The sequence below is a fragment of the Pagrus pagrus genome (genome assembly GCF_965226575.1).
Source record: "Pagrus pagrus genome assembly, chromosome: 21".
Lineage (NCBI taxonomy): Eukaryota > Metazoa > Chordata > Actinopteri > Spariformes > Sparidae > Pagrus > Pagrus pagrus.
Genome location: NC_140208.1, coordinates 3,884,992 through 3,906,011, shown reverse-complemented (window position 1 = coordinate 3,906,011; position 21,020 = coordinate 3,884,992). Strand labels below are relative to the sequence as shown.

Here is a 21,020-nt window from a genome sequence, read left to right as displayed (position 1 = left end):
TGTGTGTGTGAAGTTAAAAACAGGGCCCTAACTTGTCATAATTTGTGGTTTTTGAAGCAAGAGAGAAAAAGGCGGCGTGTGAGTGATGGAGAGTGGCTGTTTGTGCTCCGTCTGTAATTACGGCTCATTGTGCGGGCCTCTTTTTTTTTTGTAAATAAAATGCCCTCTCATGGTCATGACTGTGCTCTTTCTTTTTGGATTATTTAAAAAACCTTTCGGATGGTTAGAAAATCCTCCTTTATTACATGAAAATTGCGGGGTATTGTGTTACTGTGGGGCTCGCGGAGGTCAGGGCGGGCAGGCAGTAGTTTTCTAACAGTGAAAGTAAACAGCACGTGTTGCCTGCAGGGCTGCTCTCGCTTCTGGGTCACGCCAATCTTGTTGCACTCAATACTGGTGTTGCACTGGGACCAGGGTGAGGTACTATCAGAGTAATCATGTCTATCATACACTTTCTGCACAGGGGTAAACAAATATAAACAACAGCAGAATCAAAATGCAGTCCAACTCAGTAGCCCCTGAATAAATGATACTAGTGTTAAAGCATTTATTGGGTTTTGATAATAAATTGTTTCTCTTTTATCAAAAACAAACTCAACAAGTCTTTCAAACCTTTTGTGACACAAAAGGGGAAAATCTCAAGACACGCTTGTATTAATATCCGTGAAAAAAGCCTCTATAACGTGTCATCTAATCACTCTGTGATGTTTATTTTTGGGTATAAAGTGTGCCTCTGTATTAGTAATTGAACGTATACAAAGGACCAACATAGTACATTAAAACTCATTCATTACTTGTTGTATAGTTGTATATTGCAGTCATAAAGCAGGGTTGTAACACAATCCCACAGCATGCCCGGACTTGCCTTCCAAGGCACCAGTCTGCTGCGGCACAGCATTTGGGAGCCGCTGTTACCGACCGAACAATCAAAAGATTTAATCAGCTAGTTGAGTTAAAAGCCTAAAACACCACCTTAGAGAATGTTGACTGTCAAGACTGTCAAGACTTCTGTGTCAGGAGACTTTTAAAGTTTTTAAAAGTTTCATAATAGCAGTTCTCAATTGTGTTTGATTCCATTATTAATGTGTCAGATTGTCTTTTCTTATGTAAATGAGATGATGTCCACAGATGTAAACGCTGGACCTCAGCGCACTGCACTGCACTTTGTTAGGAACAATTTTGGTTATAGTCATAAATTCTTAAACTGCAGGACTTGTGCATGTGCTGTTCTTGTTCTCACCCTGCCGTAAGATTTGTATTTAGCGTAACCTTTCCCGTGTTAACATACAGTACACAAATGTGATGCTTTATAGTGCATCTAAAACTCCTGTCACCTGATGAGAAGTTTGTTTAAAGGCCTGGGAAAAACGAAATTTAACTTGTAATTAAGTGTAATTAACTATATATTTACCATTTACTAACGATGTTATAAATTGTTTTCATCTTATTATTGTTGTTTTGTCTCTGATTTTGTTTTGCAATGTAGCTGGATATTGTGTTCAGTGTGTGACAGCTGCATTTGTTTATTGTTGACAACTCTTTATTTTAATCTCAGTAGGCTTTTGCCGAGTTATCTCCTCACAGTTAAACACCATCTCCGTACACTCCTCCATTACCTGCTTGCAGTGTTGTAATTATATCTAATGCACTATTGAACACAGAGGAAAAGCCTCTCACACTGTCTTGTCTTCCCCCTCCCATCCTGCAGGTGGCAGCATAGACAGCGACTGTGCCTTCGAGGGAGACTACGCTGTGCCCCCGCTCTCCATGACCGAGGGCATGCAGCACATTCGCATAATGGAGGGCGTGTCACGCTCGCTGCCCTCCTCCCCGCTGCTCACCCACCAGACCATCAGTGTCAGGCTGCAGCCGGTGAAGAAGCTCACAGGTAGAGACACTGCGGTGGAGTCGGAGCCGTACTGAGTGCAAGATTTGAATTAGTCAAGCAGTGTTGGCACATTTGGGAAAAGAAAACCACAGCCAGCAGAGATGTGGGCTGAATCTGGTTCAGATTTGTCTTGTACGCAACATCCTCGCCTGTAGCTGTCCTCCCCCATAGACTCATTGTGCTAATACAGCCTCCCTTTAACCCTTCACTGTACCACTGTAGGCAGGGTAATCAGGGAATCACGCACACTGAAGTAAAACAGATTTTTATGACACAAAGTGAAGAGGAGTGGAATGGCTCCTCACCCCGACGGTTGCCAAAAAGCAGTAATCACTTACCGTACTACTTACCCACTAATTGTGAGTCGAAACATAAAGCTGCGGCCTGCGGCAAACACTGCAATTTCCAATTCTTGTAATCACCAAAGTCCTACCTAATTGACAGTGCCAAGAACAGCTGATAGACTCTGAGCTGTGGTCGGCTCTGCCTCCTCCTTTATCGCTCTATATCTCCCACTGCTAATCGTTTCCTTCCACACTCAGACAATGTGGAAAATCCACCCCCCCCACACACAAGCCCTCCACGTCTCCCCATTAACTGGATTATGAGTCTCATGTCATGTCCTTTCTGGGGGAAGCTGTGGTTTGTCAGCGTGGACGTCCGAGGCTTTACGGCTGCGCTGCAATTTCAAATTGCAAAATGAAATATTGACATTGCAGCTTTCACCCAATATCAGTGCAGCCTCCACACAGAAGCAGAGTGGGTGTGAAGGACTTTAAAGCTTGATTCAGTAGTCACCACTAGGGTGCACCAGCCTCTCAGCTACCTTCAGATCATTAACCATTTCTTATATGCTGGGGGGACCGTGATTTATTTTTATTTTTTACATCACACAGAATGATTTATTCTGTCTCCCGGGTCGTCCAAAGTGTGGGTTTTATAGAGGAAACACACTGAAAGTGGTTTTTCTTCCACTTTTACCGGGTGTGCCGCACCACTGTGGAGGGCTCTGTGTGGGTGACAGGATCCAGCAGAGGCTGTTCAGAGGGAGAATCTGGACCTGAGAATTGGATTTCAGACCGAGCTGGTTTTATCACACTTTGTTCCATTTTACTTCATGTTACATGGCAGATAAAAAGCCTGATTTGAGGTGTATACTTCCATCTGCGTGAGTCAAAGTTAATTTATTAGATTGCGCTTGTGAAGCTGTTAATGTACTTCTATTTGTGCGGGCGTGCTGTTATTTTGAAAGGAGAACCTTGTTGTTCGGTGTGATTAATGCTGTCTCATTGGTACTATTCTTACTCCGCCGCTGACGTCGAGAGATGTCTCTTCGCAGTACAATCACACATGTCATCAGCAGGTCAGGTGTTGTCAGATTTGAGGGCTGCTTTTAGATTTTAACTTGGGAATTAGTGTTTTTTTTTTTAAACATCACTTTGCTGCGATTGATTTGTTCTACCTTTGTAAACCCTGCTTACACCTGTCATCTTTAGTTATTCGTGTGTGTTTGTGCAGGCGACAGTGAGCGACATCATTTTGGCAGGATAAGCCCTTAACCGTGTTAATCCTTCCAGATTTATGTCTCTGTCACATCACCTATTGTGTGTTTAGCTGTTGTCTGTTGTCATAATTACATCACTGATGAAAACAACATAGAAACATGATTTTGTACAGACATTGACAACCTTGAGACCTCAAAATCAGGTAGGATTTCAACCAGATAATTAAAATAATAACTACGCTGCCAGAGCATTTTTATTTTAAAGCAACACTCAAACTTATGAAAGAAGAAATTGTATATTATTCTTATTCCAAATTAAAAATTATACTCCGAGGCAATAAAACTTTATGATACTTTTATTATAACTTTATGACTCGTCTTCACTTGTGGTATGATTACACCAGTTTAGGATTTTATGCTAAACAGTGGTTTAGCTGAAGTATTAGCTCTACTTACAAGCATTACATGCTGCTGCTTTTAAATACTTTGGATTTTATTTTGAAAGGGTACCCAGGGTAGGTATTCAGGGTAACGAGTTTACACATTAAAGTGTGTCTGCAGGTCGTGGGGAGAACGACTGCCTATGTGAAAGATAGAAAAAGAAGAAGAAGACAATATGAGTATGCCTTGCTCAAGGGCACCTCGGCAGTGCTCAGAAGTTGAACTGGCACCTCTCCATCTACTAAGTTGCATTGTGGGTATTCTAGGCACCAGGTCCACTGGTCTTACAGTGTACTCCTATAACACTGTTGAACTAATGGACGGTTTTGAAACCGATCGAAATCAATACAGCAGAACCAGAGAAAACCTGCTGCCTACACTACCCACAATGCAATTTAGCCACTGAGTGACATCACTGGAGGCAATTTATCAGATTACATGCAGCTTCCTGTGGAGTCACAAAAGGCAATATACTACTTTTTGTTTACTCCCCAAGACCTGCAAACACACTTTAATGTGTAAAATTGGTGGAGTTATCCTTTAAAAAGCAGTCACACACATAGAGCTTCTCGTTTAATAAAAAGAGGCGCTCAGTGTTTTCCTAAAAACAGCTGGGCACTGTAGTTTTTCACAAACTTTACTTAAACACAAGCAAAAAGTGCATTTGTTGGGGACTGTTTTAAGCTGTGGATGGATACACATCCGCTGCTTTAGTGAATATTGACAGCAGCAGGACTGTGTGTGGAATTAAGTCGAGATAAACTACAATGCTAATGTTTATCAATACCACTGGAGACCTCTGTAAACACACTTTGATGTGTAAAGTGTGTGGAGTGTCTCTTTAACTCTCAGGAAACAATGCAGAATAATTCTTTCCTCTGGCGTGAACTTGTGCGACTCTCTGGCAGAAACTAAAATTGATTAGTTTTCATTGATTCATTTATTTGGAGAGTCTGTTCACGTCACCGCTCTGTGTTTGTACGCCTCTCAAAGGCAATTAACGTCCGTGCGTCCCCTGCGATCGTCAGAATAAAACAGCTCACTACACTGTGTACAGTGGCAGACGCAGGTTGTGATAACTACAGGAGGAGAAAGGTGTGAAAATGTGTCGTAATCTGGCAATAGTAACGGGAATATCAAATATATTGTTGCCGGACTTTCTTATCAATAAAAAACTGCTCTAAGTATTTTCTCACATTTTTGAGAAATACAGTAAAATAGTCTGATTTTCATATAAAATCAGGAGTTTGCAACTTGTGGCCCCACAAAAAGACAAACTGAGACGAGTCCGCTCCGATGGCAGTATGGCGCAGTACGTCTCCTGCCTTCCTCGCCACTCCGTTTCACGAGCTGACCCCTCGAGCATCTGAGGGCCCCCTCGAGAGTCTTCATGCAGGCAAGAGGGGATTAAATCAGAAACTCAATGATTCTCTAAAAAGGTCAGAGCTTTCATAGCGTTTTCATTCTGTCGGAGCCTTGAGGTTGAATAACTCAAGTCCTCCCCAACACCGCCGCTTCTCGGCCTCCCTCGGGCCAATCAGGGGCCACACAGGAGGGCAAAAAAAAAAAGAGAGGCTGCGGTCGGTGGGAGCCGCCGGGGGGAGATCAAAGTGCTGCAGCCTTCAGACCTGCTGCTGTGCGCTCTCTAATGTGCTCCTCTGCCACCACTCTTTCTCCCACCTCTGCCATCTCTGGCATGGTAGGATGTGCCTGGCCTTTTGACGCAGGCTCACACAAACACACACACACACACACACACACACACGAGCTCGGTACTGTCAAGCTGTGCAGGAAGTGGTGCTGAGTCAAATTAATTAAAGGGTGAGAAAGCCGGGGTGGTTGAGACCTGGCGCAATCTGGTGCTCGATGCCACTTGAGAGCAGGTCTTCCAGGACTTGAAGGACGAAGGGGGACCTGAAGAATAACCATTGACGTGTAGGCTTATTTTAAATAGTGACATAGTACTGACTTTAAAATGTCCCCCTCTGAGCGTCTCCCTGTTAGCAACTAGCAAAAAACAATCCTAAGAATCCCAGTTTGACCCAGAAACCCTGATCTTAGTGCGAGACAAGTTTTGTTTTGTACTGATCTTGTAGAAGGAATGTCTGTTTTTGAACCGTCTCAGGTCCCGGTGGTCAGAGGGAACACATCCGTTCACTTTCATTTCACTTCAGTTTCTATCACTCTCCCTCTTCGCCTTCTTTCGTCATTCATCAGCGGACACCTTGTCTTTTGCAGCATAGAGTTTCCACAGTTATTTCAGTTGTTCCACCGTTACCTGGGGAAAACATGGCCTCTTCCTGTTTTGGCTCTGCCTCCTTTGCGCCATTCGTCCCGTGTTTTTGCGCTAAAAATCTGGTTTGGTGTCAGACTGAACAGCATAGTGAGGTTTATAGTGAACCAATCTACATGCGGATGGTGTCATTTTTCAACATATATTACACTTTGCAATCAGTGTTTACCTCAGAATGATAAATCAAATCAGAAAAAGTTGTCTATTGCCAGTTTAACCTTACTGTACGTGTCTGGGGCTATTTAGTATCGGCATATTGGACCAAACACACAACAGAACATTAAATCAGATTTGGAAAATGATGATATTTTTATGTTAAAAACACAAACATGCCCAATAAAGCCTTTTTCAAACCGTGAAAATGTAAACACAGGATTTCAAATGAGAACATACAGAGGTAAAACTGAGATAAAATAAAGCTGTATACAATTATTTACAACAAAAAGCAGAGTTTAAAACCAGCACTTTTGACAGAAATTGACAGAACGCCATCCCAACAGTCATGTGAACTGCTCACGCCAGTGGTTAAAAAACATTAAATATAATAAATAAATAGATATAACCCACTATCAGCCTGCTGATGTTCAGCCCAGGTTCAGCTCCGTCCCCTTTAATCCAACTGAACTAACAATAACATTTTTGTTCTTTATTAAACCCTGAAGGGAAAGTGTTTTTAATCCCTCTGAAAGGTCAGACTACACGGTCAGGACAGAGCTTCTGTGTCTGAGTTCACTTTAACCAAATGTTTTCTCCAGCACTGGGCGTGACACCGCCACTTTCTGCTCTCTAACTATTGTGATTTGACGTAATTACAAGCAATTTCTCAAAAGGAAAACGTTCATTTTCTGGCACATTTTTTTGGAGCGTGTCATGTTATGAAGCTCCTCCGTCTCTCCCGCTGTGCCCTCATGAATACATACGTTCTCGCCAGCCGTGTTTGTTGCAGCGTTCCTTCGTCTTCGTGCGTGTGTTTACGTCGCCCTATTTTTAGTCCCCCGTTGTCTAACGCTATGAGTGGCGATGATTGCTCATTCTCTCAGCGATATCTCCGTGGCTGATTGTTATGAGTTGTAATCACTGATTGCTTATTTGTTCCTTAATAAATACCTCACTCAAGTGTAAATGCTCCCAGAGACGTCGCCCCACTTGATTGATTGGCGCTGCTTCGCTCAGAAACATGTAAAGGGAATTATTTCAACATCCCTCCCCAGATTACACCGCTTTCCCCTAATTAATGGCAGTAATCAATACAATTACCGCCTCCCCATGGATTGCCACATAAAGGTGGAAAATTGCATTTGGCCTTAAAACCTGAGAATAGGCTTGATTTAATTATGCAGCCTAATTTTTCTCCCACTCTTGCTGCAATTATCACAGTAGTATGAGTATATCTAAAATCAATTGTCTCTCCAGTGCTTACAGTAATAGAGTGATGTGTGAATAAGTGGCAGTGTACTACAGTAAGATAACTTCTAAACGGTCACGTGACGCAGGCATAAAAAAAACGCTCGGCAGCAGCGTGGACGGTCGGGATTAACGGGGAACTGCTTAGTCAGGCTTTACAGCTCATTGTGTGGGTGGCCTTAAAGGATCCACAGTAAAAACAGACGAGCGCTGTTAAATTATCTGCTCGTGATGAGTGCTGCCTGTGTCATTGTTTGGTGTTGGAGAGGATCACTTGTTGGGATATGTCTTGCACGAATACAATGGACTGTAACAAGATTTTAAAACCCTGAAAGCTGAAACTCAAGTTCAGGCACATTATTTAAGGGGGGGGGGGTTTTCAAAAAGGCATCTGGGAAACGTAGGCTGTCATTACTGGAGGTAGAAGATGAGGCAAGAAGTGGAAAAGGCTTTGAAAAACTTCATGAGTCATCTTAAAGGTCATCGATGTCGTACGGAGTGACAGCTTGATGTAAAAGGAGAGTTACTTCAAAAGAGGATGGCTGCAACAACGATTATTTTCATTATTCATCAATCAGGATTAATCGTTTAGTCTATAAAAGGTCAAAAAATTGTGAAAAATAACCCTGTTCCCCAAAGCCCAAAGTGACGTCTTTTAAATTGCTCCTTTTGTCCAACCAACAGTCAAAACTCTTCATTTACGATCATAGATAACAAAGAAAAGCGACAGATTCTCACATTAAACGTCGTCAACTAAACCAGTCTCTGTCACACCATATACAACTTCTGTTTCTAACGTAAACAGAAATGACAAACTGTCTGGATCGTAATCGATTTCTTTCAAGCTGTCTTTCAAGTCAAACGCTCACTAGTTCCAGCTTGAAAATATCTCTGTCTGAAAGTCTTTACTGTGGTTGAGAACACAATCTCACCACAAGATCATGTCACATGGTGTTCGTATCAGTAGATGAAGTGTCCACAATTGTCACGGTGTTTTGTCAGAGCACTTTATGGACAAAAAAGGGGAATTCCTGTATTAATAAACATGTGGCCTCATGGTAGAAAATGTTTTTGATATGGGTCCAGATGAGCTCAGCCGGCAACTGCGACACGAGCTGCAACGGCTGCAACGTAATCCTGACGCCAGAGAAGAAAAAGCGGAACATGGTGTATATTTTCACATTTAACGCGGTGGATTAAGGGTTTAATTGGACCAAACCAGAGCTGATGATTGTTGGAACAGTGTAAAGACAAACTAAGATGGTTTTTGGTGACTTCGATTTTATCTTTCTGTGGAGTTTGAACGAAAGTGTGTTAAAATTGCCGTTTCTGAAATGGAGTCTGGTGGATTTGTCGATAGCAATTTAATGGCTGATTTTACTCTTTAACCAAAAGCTCCATCTCTGTCGGGATTTTCTCTGTAATTTTGTCGGACACTTAAAATAACCATCAGAGTCCGTCGCTGGCAAAGACAAAATTTTAGTGGACGTACTTTGATGGTGGTAGTTGCCCACGAAGGATTGCATGGCGGCCATTGCAGCCGTGTCGTGGCTGCTGGCTGAGGTGATTTACTGGACTCATTTCAGAACTTCTTTACTGGTTATTAACACTTTAAATTAGTTTGAAAATGACAGAATTCCCCTTTAAGGATTAAAAGAATGAGGTATTTCTGCAGTGGAGAAAGGCGTATGTAGAAGTCCTGCGCACCATGCCTTGGACATTTTATAATATCTTATGCACTCGGTGTATTTTTGAAACGACATTTAGGACATCTCAATCTCCCTCTCTCCACGCCTCCTTAGTCAGCCTCTGCGTTTTATATGGCATCTGGCATCCTCTGTGAATTTTGGGAAATGAACACTGACATTCGGGACGTCTCAATCTCCACGCCTCCTTACCCAACATTGCACCTTGAGAAAATTGTTCTTCAATTATTGTCATTATTTCTAGCTTCAACCCGTCCCAGCCAGCGCGGACACCTCCAAATCATTTTTTCAGCTGAAAGGAAATGTGACATTTTCAGCTCCACTGTCACAGGCGGAAAAATAAAGAGTGAAGGTTAAGTGTTGAGAGGGGTAATTGAAATCGAATGCACTCAGGAGGAGCGCTAAAGATCCAGCTGGATTAAGTGCTGTGACAGAAATTCTTCTAATATTTTAGTCATCCGATAGTTTCGATGTTTAGTGATGAAATATCATCAGAAATCTTCCTTTTCTTCTTTTACAGTGTCACTGTCAAGTTACTGAGATCCACAATCTTCCATTGAATTGTTCATTGATTTTTAAAATTTTTACATCTGATGGAATGATGAAGAGCAATCTTTGTGGGTTTCTTGTTATAAAAGGTACAAGTTAAGGTTTTCAAAAGGAAAGTCTGCAACCATCTCTGTTGCATAAATTTAGGGGAAAGGCACAGGGAAGATAAACTATGCACGTAAGAAAGACAAAGCACCACATGGCATCAGCAGAGCTGTGTTTTGTGGGGAATGGAAATAAAGATGATAGTTTATTTCTGGAGCTTTAAGCTGTCAGCAGCTGCATGAGGACGTGTAAAGATGATTTAAAAGACAAAACACATTTGCATAAGATTTATATTGATTTTAAAACATAGTACGAGATCCAGACTAAATAGAAAACTCAGGATTGGATTACTCCCCAAATCATTATGAGCTTTTCATTTTAACAAAAAAGCACGTCAGCAACAAAGTCTTAATGTTTCCTGATGCTTCTGTTTCTCACACACCTCCTTGAGCAATTTTATCTGTGCTCATTTCAATCATAATGGCTCCTTGCTGTTAAAGCGAGGCATGTGATCAAACACCCCCACTTGTCATCTCACTGGATTATGTTGCATGTTTTTGACAATATGCAACCAGCCTAAAAATACTCATCAGCTGGTATCATGCCACAGATGTAAATGTTTAGTTATTTTTTCCCCACAAAAACAAAAAATGGCAGAAAATAAACAACTGATCACTGGTGTGGTTCGATACAAGATCCCGGTTTTGTCGCTTAAAGCTGCAACACTATTTTGCTGTGAAGATGTTTTGTGGGCTTTCCATCTGAATTTTTAATTTTGAGTGAATTTGTCCTTTAATCAACATCACCATATGTAATAGTTGAACACTGGAAGAGACTGCAGAATGAGTACTTTTACTTTTACTGAAGTAAGATTTGAATGCAGGACTTTTTCTTGTAGTATTTTCACCGTGTGGTATCAGTTACTTTTACTTAAGTAGAGTATCTGCCTACTTCTTCCGCCGCTGCCTGTGACTGTAGCCCATCTTTAAGGCTCGTTGGTAGCATGCTGCAAATGCTGCTCGGAGATGTCACCCTGGGGAAATAAGTGTGACTGGAGGAGATTAATAAAAAACACTTAGAAAACAGCGGGCTTACAGGCTGACGGATATGAACCCCGGACACAAGGAGAGGCGGTACACAATAAACTCTCAGCCCCGTGGGTTCGAACCCCTAAATAGGCGTGAAACACGTCTGCAGCTGTACAAATACAGTTTCAAGGGTAACACAAGGACAGGCAGGGATGCCCGAGCCCAAGAGGAAGATGGAGCGGGTTTTATTGAAAGCCTCGTCTCTATCAAATGATACCGCTCGTCTTTTTCCCCCCACTTATGTGATCTTGTGTCCCCAAAGCTCCGTCCACAAAAAACTGTATCCCTTTAATAATACCCTCCCTCCCTCTCTCCCTTCCTCTCTCTCTCTCCCTCCCTTTCTCTTTTTTTTATGCCATTTTCTTTCCTCCCTCAATACCCACCCTTCTCCTCCCCCTCCTTTTGCTCTGCGGTTGCCATGACAACAGCAGCACTGCACCATTCATCTGTTGGAGACCTGGGCTCCTGTTCCTGTAGAGAGAGAGAGAGAGAGAGCGCCTCTCACATCTATACATAACACGCTAAGCGCTAATGCAGTCACGGAGGCGAATGAGGAGCTCAGTCCTATCTGTGCACACAGGCTCCTCGCAGGAAGAAGCTCCCTGCGCTGCTTGTTTTTCCCTTTTTCTTTTCTTTTCTCCGTCGTAGCGGCGAAGGTTTCGCTCACCTGTCAGCCCTCGGTACTACCGCCATCGCAGAAGTGTCACCTCTGTGTCCCCCCAGTGACACAGTGACTGCTGCGCTCTTCCTTCCTCCTTCCCTTTTCCTCCCTCTCTCCCTCTCATTCCTCCTCCTCCTCCTCCTCCTCTTCGTCCTCCTCCTCCTCCTCCTCCTCTCGCTCCTCCCGTCCCTGCCATAGCTGCCTGGCTCTGTATCATTTGCTGCGACTGAATTGTGCGGGCAGCATCAGCACTGAAACCTGTGGAGATTTCCTCAGAAAAGGAAACAAGAGGGAAGAAAGAAAGAGAGAGAGAGAGCTTCAGTTCCTCCGCACTTATCCTCCCCCTGCTCGGCTGCAGGTGTTTTCCTCCTCCTGTTTTCTTTTTTCTCTCCTCTTTTTTCCGCTTGTTTTTGATGAACTGGTCATCGCTCAGGGAGGAAGGACTGTTCGTGTCGCTGGAAGGGGAAGGAGGGGAGCTGGTGCCGTACCCCAGCCTTCAGGAATGCGAGGTCTGGTTTGAGAATGGTGAGCCCTGCCTGCCACACCCTCTTTTGCTTGTTTCATTCCTCCATCTGTGCCTGCAAACTCTGCTCCCACCTCCCCCCCACCCCCTCCACCCTTTCACCTGCTGCTCCACCTTTCGGCTCGGCCAAGTCTGTCTGCTCTCTGATCTGACAGCTGTGTCGGCCGCTGGTCCGAATGACGTTTGTGCAGACATGGGGCTGATGGGAGGAGCGCAGGAAAGTAATTTCTCTCCGTGAAATGATGCATTTGTCAAAGGGCTGCACTCTAATGACAATGTAGGCTCGAGGACCTGTGAATCAACCAGAGTGCGATAATGTAAGTGTTTTTTCGTGGCGAGCTGCTCTGTTTCATGCGTCAGCGTGGGTGAGCATTCAATTGTCTTTGAGTGCGTGTGTGTGCGTGTGTGTGTATGTCTGTTGGAGTGTGTGTGTCTAAGCACAAGCTGTGGGCGGCTAATGGTGCTTGTACTTGTTGTTGTGTGTCTCACTTTTTCCCTTCCAGAGCACAGCATCATATGTAGCATATGGTTGCGTAAAATGGGTTGAAGTTGGTGGGGAATAGTTTGTTCTCCCCCCACTCAACCACCACCACCACCACCACCACCTCACCACGCAGTCGGCAGCTTGTTGTTGTGTACCAGTATCACCCTGTCATGTGCTGGGATCTGGTTCCTCCCTCCAGTTCCAGTGCTGCAGGCTGCCTCCCTCCCTCGCCTTGTCCCAGGGGACTGCTAGCTGGTGTGTGAACAGAACAAAATGTCTCAATAACACTATCTGCCAGCAAAACACAAGCACCTCATCAGCAGCTGCTATTGCTAGTCTCAGGTGAATGGTTTTTGATGAGGCGCCCACAGCCAGTTTTCACACCACTTAGTATCGCCACCTGGAGAGTGCTTTGATGAGCTTACTTTGTCAGCTGTCATTCAGGATGCATCGGGCAATGACACTAAGCACTTCGATTTCGGGGTGGCTAAATGGCCATGTTGATTGTCTCCCAAGGTGGGGGAGTGTGGGATCCCTCACGGGGGTTACTTGAATCTTGACGGATCATCCAGGGTGATATATAGCATCCCTCCATGGTTGAGTGATGAAAGAAGTATAGGTACTTCAGTTACAGAGCTTGTAATACAAAATATGGGCTGCACTCTCTGAGAAAACCCAGTGAAAACATGTGATACAGTACAGCCGATGACGTGGCCGTTACAGTGTGTTTCCCAAGGTTATTCTCATCTCTACTTCCTCCTGAGTGTCTCGTTGTCTGTGTCGGTGCCTATGATCTCATATTTATTCACAAGACAAGTCAGTTAAGCCTGGCTTTGAATTGCGGGCAATTGATGTGGCCCACTTACCTGAAAATCAGCCCTCTGCAGTGGTTCAGAGTGATATTGATTTATATAATTGCTCAATTTCCCTCCCTTGCAGTCCCCTGAGCAGGTGTCAGACAAATGGCTTGTGAGCCTAAGATAAGTTGTGAAATAAATATGACCTACTGTCTGAAATCTAACCAGTTTCCAGTGTATAAAATGTAGCCTTAGTTGGATTTGAATGCCTCTGGAAATTAATGTGGTTTTAGTGTATCTACATGCCCCATTTAGTGACAGTATGGTGTCGGGGGTTTCTGATGCAGGCCTCTTTCACCACTCAATCTTGATTACAAAAGCAGCCTGCTGAGCCACTCTATTGACGGGCGGGCACAGTCTGTACTAGCATGACACCCCGGCTATAAATCACGCATGTGCAACACAATTGTCCTTTAAAATCCCTCACTTTGTTGAGTCTGTGCTAAAGGTTAGAAGAGGAATCTAATTATGAGCTGCATACAGAAGTTGGAGGGAGTTACATGACAGCATCCCTTTACTTTACAGTCAAGTGTGTGGAATTTGAGTTAGTCATCAAGGAAGCCAGTTTCGCCAGCTCTGTAACGACTCCCTGGGATCTAGAATTACAATCTTTTATTATGAGACACAGTTTTATGCCGCCATTAGCCCGATGAAGTCATCTTCCTGTGTGTCTTGTGTTCTTGATCCCCCTCCAAGCATGCTCTTTAAACTCAGCTTCCAGTGTCTATGTCAGGTAACAACCTGCAATTAGAAATCTACCACAAAGCTTTCAAAACAGCAACCGTATACCCTCCGCGAAAGAAATGCAGCGCAGAGAGTGTCGACCCTTACAATTACAGGCCCATCTGTCATCTCCTTTTTCTAGGTAAACCTTTAAAGAAAAACATTTCGTAACCTTTTACCTGATCATCTAAATGACAACAGTATATAACAAAAGTGTATCAAGTGTTTATTGAGCCAACTTCAGCTCTGAAGAATCTGTCCTTCGCACAGTGTTTCAACACTTTAGATTATGACAGTTTGATTGACAGTCTTGGGAAATGGATGGGCGACTTGGGTCTTGTTTCCTTACCAAACATACTTTTTTGTAATATTGACTATGGCGTCCCTCAAGGAACCCTTCTTGGTCCCTTTCTATTTTATATATATATATATATATATATATATATATATATATATATATATATATATATATATATATATATAATGCCACTTGGTAACATCATCCTAATGCAGTTTATCCCTGTTTTGCAGATGATACATAATTATATATTTCAGTTTTACCAGACGATCCCAATGTAATAAAATGCAAAATCCAAATTATACAAAGTAATCAGTGAGGCTGGCTATACAAGGTGTGAGAGCAGGCCTCAAGTGGTGCGTATGGACCACGGAGATGCTGTTTAAAAGTGTAAAAATAGACCCGTGTGTTGAGTTTGTCATTACCATTGTGTATTTAATTACCTACTTACAGGTGTATTTTTATTAACTTAATCGGCTTCTGCGTTATTTATCTTAACTCATTTGTATTACCTTCTGCTCCAACTGCAACTTACAGAAGGCATTTCAGTTTATCAATGAAGCCCTATAATAATGTCAACATTGGTTGTATAGACCTTGAAATAACATAACAAAAAGAGAATTTCAAAAAGAAAAAGAAAAAGACCTGTCTTGTGCGTGGCCCTTTTATATAGAAATAGGTCATAAAGCATAAGTATTTTGTTGAATTAAACTGCTGGTATACAGGAATTAACTCTAACTGGCTTCCACTTTGGGGTCTTCATCACCCTGTCAGCTTTTAACTAACATCTTGTAGTTGCTTAGTAACTTTATCTGGCTTTTTGTAGTCAGCAGATGTTAACTTACCCATATTAGACAAACTCCATCAAAAGTTTCACAGCACTGCTGGGTCCAAAGACTGACGACACAATCCCAAAAGAAAGCTCATGTATAGTCAGTAAAATGTTATTTTCTGCAGCTCCGGGAACAGTCTGCACACATCACATGTTCAGTGAAGCCAGAGCGTTAGACATCCCATCTTTTTAATATAACTGCCAAGAACGCCACTTTATCTGAGAAAAGCAAAATTGCTTGTTATGTTTCCTGAATATGAAGATCCTTCATTCTTCTTTGTGGGTTTTAATTTATAATATTGTTCATCCAGTAATTTCTGATCTCCTTTGGTTTTTCCCCCTTTCATGAATTTCTATCAACATATTTGCTTTTTTTTCTTGATCTTTCCGAATTTGAGTCCTCTCACGTAAAGCAAATCATCTTTGCGTGAGAGCTGCTGTCCGCATACATTAACAATCAACGATCATCTGTCTTCCGCTGAACGTGGTCGCTGCTTACGTTTGGTTTTATCTGGATATTTTAGCAGTACCTTCTGGAAAAAAGGACTGTAGTGAGGAAAAGAGAAACCCGCAGTGTGCTATTAATAGCGATGATAATGATTTGCTTACAAAACAGAGCAGTGGGTTACATATACCACCTCACTGCTTTCTGCGAGTGCTGATGGTGGAGAGCTGAGCAAACATTTATCTGTGAGATACATACACACAGGCTTAAAGACATGTGTTATTGTGTGTGTTTGTGTGTGTATGTGTGTGTCCATGCGTATCCAGAGCCCACAGACGACTGCACAGGACTGCACAATGACACCAGCCTCGGTATTAGCATTCACCACTTGTCTGTCTGCTGTTAACTTATTTGCTCAGTCATTTCTGGGTGCTGAACCGCTATGAGGCATTAGTCTGGATCACAGCTCTGACTTTGTATGGCGACAATCAGTCTGCTAACTATGTCTCTGGGCTTACAGAAGAGCAACAATTGATTACAGCTTTTTGTCAGACATTTCGGGGGGCTTTGAAGTCCAGGCTAAAGATTGTGCCAGATTATCAGAAACATCTTAATCGGAGGCCTTAAAAAACAGTCGTGTATTGTCTTGTTCGAGCGCTTATTTTAATTCCTTAATTGAATAACAGCAGACAAACATCCGGCTCGTCCTGATTTTCTCAATGACGAGGGTGTGGTCGTCAAGTTGAGCGTAGCCGGGAGGATATAAATATCCCCACTAGGGGTTGAACTCCAGCTGGGACGGAGGTCACGGCAGCCCAGCTATTATTAGACTCCTGTATCAAGTGGTGTCCTTGACAATTATGCGACTCTCACTTTCTTAAAGCGGTATCGCATTTAACTTTATCCTCGTGCCCTTACGAGGCCTCCCGTGTGTCCTGCCGAAGAGTTCACGGTCGCGCCTCTGTGTCATCCCTGCCACCGAAGGAGCTTGACCATAAGAGAAGAAAGTTAACAGTGTCTGAACCGCTCAGCGTTAACAATAGCCGCTGTGCTTCTACAGCTGAGTCATGAGGGCAGAGTCCTTCAGGAATGAAGGGTTTGTTCACTAGAGTAGACAGCTGCCCAGAAAGCCTGCAGTATGGACGCGAGGAGGATGCACACAACAGGGATTTAGATTTAGAGGGTTTGATAAAAAAAAAATGAAAAGCAGCTCAGAGCAAATAAATAGCAAAATTTTATTTTAACACCATTTTGATCATCCTAAAATAGTGTGGAGCTGCAGGGCGTCGTTCGAGCAGCATTTATAAGCAGTGCACTTGATTAATAGTTTCATAAACAGTGTTATAAAGTGCCTTTAGGACGATGAAATGAGAGTGAAATAGTAGACAAAAACATGATAACAGTGCAGTCAGACACTCAATAAATAATGTAGCTTGATAGAAAAACTTGCTCAAACTAAAATGTGCTCTTAAGGAGGACTGTTTTGATTTCCTAGCCTTGACTGCTCACACAGGATGTCCCGCAGCGCCGTGGGCCCAGATGGAGAAAAAGGCCCTTCATGTTTGATCAGTCGAGCTCAATCTCGACTTAAGAACCACTTTAAAGGGCCTGTGTGAGGACTGCTAACTATGCCTCTCTGTCAGGTTGTTTTCAAAATCCTCCCACTCGGATTTCAGATCTCAGCCCTCTTGTTTTGAGGCTGGTGCTTTAAGTCGATCAGTTGATTAATGGATCACTTGATGGATAATCGTTTAAGTCGTTTTTAAAGGAGAATGTCAAATATTTGCAGATCTTTGGAAGTTGGCCTGTTGGTTGGACGAAAGAAGCATTCTGAAGACGTCACTTTGGGACATTTTTGATGAGTGTTTCTCACCTTTTTTTGACACAGCACAGACCAAATGATTAATCGATTTATCGTGAAAATACTTGGCAGAATAATTCATGAAAACAGTTGTTGATGCCGCTCTGAAGAAGTACTACCACAGTGTAAAATACTCTTCTGCGTTCAGAATCTTACTTAAAGGTGCAATATATAAGATTTGGCCACATGACAAATTCATACTCAAAAAACAGAGGGCAGCATATCACCAGAAAAACAACCAGCTGCTGCTAACTGCTTCTAACAGTAGCTGCCGTTAGCTGTTTAGCTCAGTTAGCAGTGCAGCTAGTGGTCAAGACTGTGAGCTCAGAGCACCGGGGGGATGTTGACGTTTACTTCGCAGGCAAGGAAGCTTTGGAATATAGCTAGCCTTGGTTTGGCTAGCTAGTTAGCATGCTAACTTCAGTAGGTATCTCTGCAACAGCATATATAGACATGATAACGTCCAAACTGTTATTTAGACTTAGTGGAGTAGAGGTAGAGAGTCGCATGACATGGAAATACTTGAAGCTGCCACAAGGACCTTTGATACTTTGTTGATTTTGGAGGCCCCTGTGGATTTCAGATTTCACTGCTCTAGATTAATTCACTCATTTGCTGATGTGGCTTTGATATCACGTTGTGCCGTCGGTCTAATCCAGATCCCAATAAGGCGAGGTGAAACGTTGAATTAACAGCTCTTTGGACGAGAGAGAGCGATACAGCGCGCGAGAGAGAGAGCTAATGAGCGTTCTTATAAAATCAGCCCCTCCCTCCGCCCTCTTAAAATTCTGCCTGCACCTCACCTTGCTCCGCTAATCCTCCCAAGGCTGTAATGATAGATACACAGACACTCACACACATACATAAAGGAGGGAGAGGCGGCCTAGCTAATGGACTTGCACTTGCTGCTGACTGTCAGCAGCCTCTGTTCTGAGCCCGTGACTGGACAGCTGTGTTGCACGACATCATCTGGTCTGCTCCTCATCATAACGTGTTATGGCTGGGCGATATTGTCAATATTTTTTATCTGGTTTTAAATGTATTTATAGCAGGAATATTCCCATTTAGACCCAGAATCTCTTCTGATTTATATGATGTTATTGTTTTTATCGTACAAAATTGTTATGCTGAGAAACACACTTCATTGTACTGACAGCTGCCGTTGTCACCAACCTGAAAAAACACCCAAAGAGGAGCGCAGCACTTCGTTATGATCGCTATCGTAACATATCTACATACATCACGTGTCACTTACATGTGAGAAAACACCTGACGTTATCATAATGAACCTAAACATCCAACGCAGCTATTTTTAGTACCCTCATTCTCGTGCGACTAGCTCGCTAATAGCTTTAGCAATATAATCGCCAGGCCTTGTCGAAGACTTACGTCGTGAGCAATGAGCACGGGCACGAGTGTCAGAGCATTTGATTTATGTATTGCCGTCTCGATGTAAAGAGAATTTCAATAAATATAACAAGAAATGTCTCATGATGTAGCCTCGCTCGAATATCAATCAATCGATCAGCAGAAATAAACTACAAATCTATAATAATATTAGACATAAATGCTTGATTTGAGAAGATGCAGACTAAAAACAAGTGGATGTATCTGCCAGTGCAGTGAGATTATTTGGCTTGACAAGAAACCTTAAAATAAGTTGCTTCAGTCTATAAATAAATCAGCTCTGATAAGTGTTCAAAGGTTTGGAAAAAGAGAAGAAAATGCTGGTTTTTAGATCCAATCGCTTGAGATCAGACTTGCTACAGTACTAAGTGAAATACACTGAGTATAAGCAAGTAATTGTCAAGTATCTTCAGTGCGTGCAGTGCATGTCATAATGTACACTGGTCCTGTAAAAACATCCTGAACGTACAGCTGATTTAATCTCAGGGACTCAGACGTATGTTCAAGGCCCTTCATCGTCCTCACATTTGTAAATAAACTGGATAAGAAACACTCCAGCTCTCTCCGAGCCGCTGCAGACGAGGATATCCGCAGCACAAAGCATCAGAGCCTCCGTCGCAGCGGCTTCCATCTCTCAGCGCTGAGTTCCTTGAATAGAGGTGACGAGGGGAAGACCCGGCCGTGTAAAGCAGCTGAGAGTTGTCAACACAAAGACGTCGTTCGCTTACATGTGAACAAACGTGTTGGGACCTTGGAGCTTCTCCGTGCCGGTTGAAATCTCCCTCTCCTCGCGTTACCACCACCACCTTTAGAAAGGTGGACAAGACTCGCCGTTTCCCCGTGCTCCTCTGCTGTTGCCATAGTGACCAGGGCCGCATGCTCGGTCTCTGTTAAAAGCTCTGCTTGGGTTGCAGACAGCTGGGCAATGTATGTCCTCACCCACATCATTGTTGTGTATGTTAATGTGTGGGCGCCGGTGTCTTTGTCTGAGTGCGAGCCTCAGGTCGTATGTAACCGAGACGCGGCGGTGCAGACGCCGCTTCGTCGCTATAGAAATGTCTCCTTTCACTTCGCTTTATCGTGCTCTTAATCTGCAGCGAATGAGAGATGAGAATGTGCATCGCGTATTAGAGCTTTTCTGATTCATATTCAGATCTTGTCATTTATTTGTTGAAAAGCCAGGTTGCGTCTGAGGGGACCGTCACGCTGAAGCTCACCTCTTTCATATGCACAACGACCTGCATACGTGAATTTGAATCACAATATTGACTTTCTTTCTTCTTCGTCTTTCTTGTGTGTGTGTTCGTGCCGACAGTCTCGGGAATGGGGATCAGCTTTTTAAATTTTCACATTGTCCTCTTTAGCGTATTTACTGTCACCAATCTCCCAGCGTCCCCTCCCCTTTCTCACTCTAATCTCACATGTACACATGCATACATGCCACATGCATATTCATATTCACACCCTCACATCCAGAGCATGTAACAAATATCTATTTCACGGCCACGTGCTCCTGCACACACTGACTAGATATATTTATTCATAAGCTCATTAGAGGAGTGGATTTGCCTGCTGCCATCCATCACACTGTCACCCATCCCCAGCCTGGCACACACTGACAACAGAGCTGCAGGAGAGAAGTCCCTGGGATTTAGTCTCCTGGAGCTGCTGCTATAGAGAGGATTTACTCCAATAGACAGAGCCTCACTTCGCCATTTTATAGAGGTGAGATCAGGGAGACAAAAACCAAAAGAAATGGTAATCTCTCATTCACGAGAGTTTATCCACAAACTGATATTCTGGAGGGAGAAATACAGAGTCTCATTGTCAACCGGTGCACAGGTGAGCTGCGGAAGATTCTGTGGATGGTCTCTCAGACTCACGTAAACGCTCGGTCCATCATCCTCTCCTTGAAGCTAGTGCAAGCTGTTGCAAGCCTGACACTGTAGGTGCAAGAGCAGCCTATTAAAAAAAAAAGAAAGGAAGGCAGGACTGTGGTTTGAGAGAGAAT

The 21,020-nt window shown here is 43.2% G+C and overlaps 1 protein-coding gene across 11 annotated transcripts in view; it reads left to right on the top strand.

Moving 5' to 3' along the window:
- The window catches only part of tanc2b (tetratricopeptide repeat, ankyrin repeat and coiled-coil containing 2b), a gene marked incomplete at its 5' end in the record, with an annotated part of 160,030 nt that overhangs the window by 78,108 nt on the left and 60,902 nt on the right, over positions 1-21,020 (top strand). For 8 of the 11 annotated variants that reach the window (XM_084341343.1, XM_084341341.1, XM_084341345.1 and 5 more), the window contains one exon: positions 1,709-1,888. In XM_084341343.1, the coding sequence (XP_084197469.1) occupies positions 1,709-1,888 (180 nt within the window). Of the gene's footprint in view, positions 1-1,708; positions 1,889-11,408; positions 12,105-12,397; positions 12,420-21,020 lie in introns of those variants that run through there. The other 3 variants (XM_084341347.1, XM_084341348.1, XM_084341339.1) reach the window with 3 other exon arrangements.